The sequence below is a fragment of the Triticum dicoccoides genome, chromosome 1A, assembly GCF_002162155.2.
Source record: "Triticum dicoccoides isolate Atlit2015 ecotype Zavitan chromosome 1A, WEW_v2.0, whole genome shotgun sequence".
In the NCBI taxonomy this organism is placed as follows: domain Eukaryota; kingdom Viridiplantae; phylum Streptophyta; class Magnoliopsida; order Poales; family Poaceae; genus Triticum; species Triticum dicoccoides.
Window position 1 is genome coordinate 164,877,954 of NC_041380.1, and position 5,387 is coordinate 164,883,340.

Below are 5,387 nucleotides of genomic sequence, written 5' to 3' on the forward strand. Positions count from 1 at the left end.
TGTGAGCAGGAAGAGTCAACGGTGTTCGAGGGGAGTGGAGGCAAAGCATGGCGACTTGGGGAGGCGGCCGAGACAATAGATGCGTAGATCAGAGGCCCTTGGTTGGAGGCAAGGCACGCAGCTGGCAACGATTCCGACCAACGAGATGGTTCACTATTACCTGGTCTGACACCTGATTAAGCAGCTTGTCAGACCAATTAATTGCCTCAGCCAGTAGATACGTTGAATGGACCTATTTGTATCGGCCACCCTCCGAGTACGGATTAACTGGCGGATTAACTTATATGTCGGCCGATATTTTGAACAGTACCTGAGCGGCAATGCACGAATAACTCATTGGAGAGGAATGGTTTCCTGCCTTGAATATGGATCCCACAGACAATGCGGGCCGGGTGTGACTTGGCCACTCCTCCTCCTTGGCATCCGGGAAATCTTGTCCCTTTGTTTGTCCTAGGTTACACCTAAACTATGTCATGGTATCATACTTGTATTGCAATATGATGTTGTGATTCTAGTACAATTTTGACAAGTATCTGTGGGTTTTACTAAATTTTGCTAAAAGTTCCCAATACTCTGCTGATAGGTACTGAATTGAAAACGCTCGAATTGAAGCAGAATAACATCTCAATGTGAACCCCTTAAACTCTAAAATCAGTTCACTGCAATGGTTCTTCTCTGCTCTACTCCTCCAATTCCACAATCGTTGGCCACTCCTACTCTCTGCCTGACATGCTCCTGCCCCATCTGATGCAATCACCTCTAACCCAATAGATATCTGATTTATCAATAGATATACTTGTGTCTCCACATTCAGTATTAATAAGCTACTCTAATGAATCTACTGAGCAGCAAAGGTTCATACATAATTTACTTTCTGTGTTTTCAACTCTGATGCTTGCCCCGTACACATTATGAGAGAAATAAAATTTGTAACTATCAACCCAAAGCATACTTGAGTGCTTGCGGAATTTTATTTGATAATTCTTTTTTATGCATTTTCTGAGACTCCGCTCCATTGTTAGGCGCACAACCTTTCATATAGGTAGCATGGTAAGTAAGAATGTAAGATTAGCAATTTCTCGCATATATATAATAATGATGTTTTGAAGGGGTGCATGGGGGCTTTGGCTATTGCAGTAGGAATCAAGGAGAGGATGTCTTAAGCTTCACTCTAGCCTACGACATGATGGTAGCTAACACCCCCTTTAAAAGAGAGAAGCCCATCTAGTGTCTTTTAGTAGTGGTCAACACTCTAGCCTGATTGATTTCGTCCTCTTGAGAAGAGAAGACAGGTGTGCTTGCCTAGATTGTAAGGTGGTACCTGGAGATAGTGTTGTCCCTCAATCTAGGTGATAGAGTTGGTGCTGCACCGATTGAAGAAATTTGTCCAACATCGTCTGAGATGGTTTGGGCATATACAACGCAGGCCTCCAGAAGCGCCAGTGCATAGCAGACGGTTAAAGCATGTTAATAATGTCAAGAGAGGTCAGGGTAGACCAAACTTGACATAGGAGGAGTCCGTTAAGAGATATCTGAAGGACTGGAATATCACCAAAGAACTAGCCATGGACAGGGGTGCGTGTTAGTTAGCTAACAATGTGCCAAAACCATGAGTTGGTTTCGAGATTCCTATGGGTTTCAACTCTAGCCTACCCCAACTTGTTTGGGACTAGAAAGCTTTGTTGTAGTATGAATTGGTAATCTTCAGTTTGTACTGTGCTATTTGAAATACTAACCGCCTGACTGCAAACATAGTTAGTTTTTAGCTGTTTTTTGGAAATGATGGAATGTGATCAGCTGCATCTGTGTTTTTGTTCAGGGCACGTCAAGTGCCAAGCAACACAACTAAAATTTATTTAGATGCGATTTTTAAATGGGATACTCTTGTAAATTTCTTTCCAGTCATGTAGAATCGTTTTATCATGCTTTGAGCCTCGAACAACTTTTGTTGAACACAGGTTCCATGTAGATAAGATGTCCTCTGCTCATGTATATGTGAGACTGAATAAAGGTCAAACAATGGATGACATAAGTGAAGGTTTGCTGGAAGATTGTGCCCAGCTTGTTAAAGCGAACTCCATTCAAGGTTGGATAAATTAACTGAGGAGACTTTGTTATTTCACATGAATTTGTTGCTTTACCTTTGCTTGTTTTCATTTACCGACACACATCTAATTGTCTTGTTTATTCATTATAGGTAATAAGGTGAATAATGTTGATGTGGTTTATACACCATGGTACAATCTGAAGAAGACACCATCCATGGATGTGGGTCAAGTTGGCTTTCACAACTCTAAATTGGTGAGAAGTCATAATTTTCCCTAGGTCCTTGTTGTTATGACCGGCATATTAGGGGCTTAGCCCAGTGGGCTGTGGCCCAAGTTATCTTATCGTTATTAGGGGCTTAGCCCAATTATCTTATCGTTATTAGGGTTGTTTGCTTAGGAGTCAAGTAAACCTCTCTATATAAGGAGAGGAGATGTATCGATCTAATCAAGCAAGAAGCAATCAGTATTTGCTCGTCTTCCCTTAGGGAGACGGGAGACCTAACCCTAGCCGCCTCTTGCGCCGTCGCCGCCTCTTCTCCACCACGCAAGGACGGCGCCCAGCCGCCGGCCGCCGCGCCCTCGACCTCGTCTTCCTCCATCTTTCCCCTACAATCTCCGCCCTAGAACCAGCAGAACCCTAGCTCCTAACACTTGTTCACTATTTTTATGCTACACTCTTTGTATCTATCCATTCTCCTAATTTTTTATTTGACACGCGATGATTTGAATAAGTGAGTGACTGAGAACATTATTTACTTTCCCTATTAGAATTTGGAAGTTTGTGTGCCTTGTATAAATACATGAAATTTGACTAGTATGTAAGATCGCTAAGGCTATGTTTTGCAGCTCAGTATTCTTTCGGAGAATATACTGTGATTTTTTTAAAACCATGGTTTCAAATACTCTGATGCCCGTTTTTTGGCATGAACATGTATATTACCCTTTTTTTGCAGTATTTTTATAAAGAGGCCTCGGCCTCTTTTTTATAAACTGACTGCGAAAAACTGTGTTTTTTATAAACTGAAGTATTCATTTCCTAGGCATTGGAATACTTAGGTTTTCGATTACTATGGTTTTGGAAAACTTGTGCTGCCAAACAGGCCTAAGTATACGTCGGTCAGGGTTCCCTATTGAAAAACTATGTTTTCTTGATCTGTATGACAACCTTTGCATAATCCATGTTGTTGCCAGTTCCTAGTTGTTAGTGAGTTTCCAGTGCTTTAGGGTGGAACTGGCGCTAAGTAAATTCATTCCAGGGAATAGTTTATTTCATAAATATTGATGTTTTCATTCTATCTGAGATCTGACTATCCATTGATGAGATTTTTCTGTATTGTGGGCAATCGCTAGAATAAATTTAGTTATTTAAATGTGACTTCTTTCTGCAAGTCCTCAGTAAGTTCGTATCGTATGTGATCATTCAATCCTTCTCTGAACCACATTACGCTCTAAACAGTGTATTGATTTGTTGCCATTTCTTATTGCAACCTGCATAGGTTGTGTGTTTGGGCCCTATATACCTCTCCCATGGAACTTTATTTGAAATATACCATTTCAGTGCATTAGTTCTTGTTCAATTTTGTAATACTGAATCAGTACCAGTCATATTACCTTTAAAAGCTCACTAGCAATTTTCTTTTCTACCGGTGGATATTCTCTCTGTTAATGCACTTGGTTCTGTTGTTTACTCATGTTATTTTGTTAATTGGAAATATTTAAACCAAAGGGAATGAGTCATAGTAACTATGTCCCTAATTTACGGACATGTTTGCAGGTTCGGACTGTTCAAGTAGAAAAGCGAAGCAATGAGGTTGTCAATCGGTTGAACAAGACAAAGGTGGAGAGGACGCCTGACTTAAAGGGTACATGACTACTCTCTGGAATATATTTTCATGCTCATTTTAGTTACATATTTTAACACGCCTTTTGTTTTTGACTTAACGTATAATGTTTGTTTTGCACCTATAATTTTCGAGGATGCTCCAAGGGGAATGACGAACTGGTGTGCAATTTAGGCTAGACCAAGTCTTTTGCAAGTGCAGGCTAGACTGTTGTGAATTCTAAAGGTGGAACTTGCAACTAGATGGGTAGAAAAGAACGAAAATTTTAGGTGTTAGAACTTGAAAATGGGTTGAAGCACCGCACAAACATTTGCCAGTTTGCTTTGGGTTATTTGTTACTCCCCCCATAAAGAAATATAAGAGCGTTTAGATCACTAAAGTAGTGATCTAAGCACACTTATATTTCTTTACAGAGGGAGTAGTTCTTAAAACAGAAAGCATGATCAACCATATATCCCGTCATGTGTGTTTTTGCTAGTTGTGATCATTTGTTGTATAAAGTATTTGCAGCCTGATGATGTCTTCTGCTGCAGCTGAAAGAGAAGCTGTGAGTGCTGCCGAAAAGGCTGAAAGAAAGTTGCAGCTTAGAGACAAAGTAAGCTATCCATCATCCCATGTGCTGCATCTCATATGGTTCTTGAGCACTCCCTCTGTAAACTAATATCTCACTATATAGTGATCTAAACGATCTTAGTACTTGAGTATCAGGCTATTACAAGTTACTTGCCTTTAGTTTTTGTTTGCTGTAAGCACACGTGTACAGAAAACCAGTTGTCACGAAACTGTTGCCCTGTGCTGTGTTGTTAATCGGGCCCTGACCGGACAATGATGGAATAGCCTTTTATTTGGTTTCAGAAACGTAAAGAAGAGATGGAGAGGCTCGAGAAGGAGAAGCAGGCTGAAATAAGGAGTTACAAGGGCCTGATGGTCCAAGACAAGATGACTTCGAACAAGCAGGTCGCGTCTGGTAGCAAGACCCTTCAGGAACTAGAGGAGGACTTCATGTGAGGCAACAGTGTGACGAATTCGATCATCCTGCAAAAGCTCTCTTAAGAACTGATTCTGTCGAAGACAGGACAGGCATCGCCCAGCTTTCAAGACTCTTGACCTGATGATTCCAGGCGGAACCTTGACCTGTTACTGTTATGCTTCGTACTTTAATGGCATCTGTAGACCTGTTTGATGTGTTGAGACAACAGCTATGTGTGATCTAGCCGATACATGGATCGGTTAATCGTGAACCTGACATGGTAATAAAACTTATTTTCAATGATTTCTCTGCAACATTGGCTTGAATATTTTCATTCCTTAGCTGGAGCACGGTTTGGGAAGCCTTTAATTGACCTGTCACGGAAGTGAGGGCGAAGGTCTCTTTTTTGTTAGACATTAACGTGAATGAAGTGGCGCCAAGCTTCTGGCATTTTCTGTGATAAGAGAGTGTCACAAAAGTTAAAAGGCAAGTTCTACATGACGGCGGTTTGACCCGTAATGTTGTATG

At 41.0% G+C, this 5,387-nt stretch overlaps 1 protein-coding gene across 1 annotated transcript in view; it reads left to right on the top strand.

The window, feature by feature from the left end:
- LOC119368696 (coiled-coil domain-containing protein 25-like) overlaps positions 1-5,173 on the top strand; it is a 7,615-nt gene extending 2,442 nt beyond the window's left edge. The window contains exons 2-6 of the mRNA XM_037633880.1: positions 1,959-2,086; positions 2,198-2,301; positions 3,823-3,910; positions 4,423-4,484; positions 4,745-5,173. Coding sequence (XP_037489777.1) covers positions 1,959-2,086; positions 2,198-2,301; positions 3,823-3,910; positions 4,423-4,484; positions 4,745-4,897 — 535 coding nt within the window. The 3' untranslated portion in view covers positions 4,898-5,173. The remainder of the gene's footprint in view (positions 1-1,958; positions 2,087-2,197; positions 2,302-3,822; positions 3,911-4,422; positions 4,485-4,744) is intronic.
- The last annotated feature ends 214 nt before the right edge of the window (positions 5,174-5,387 follow it).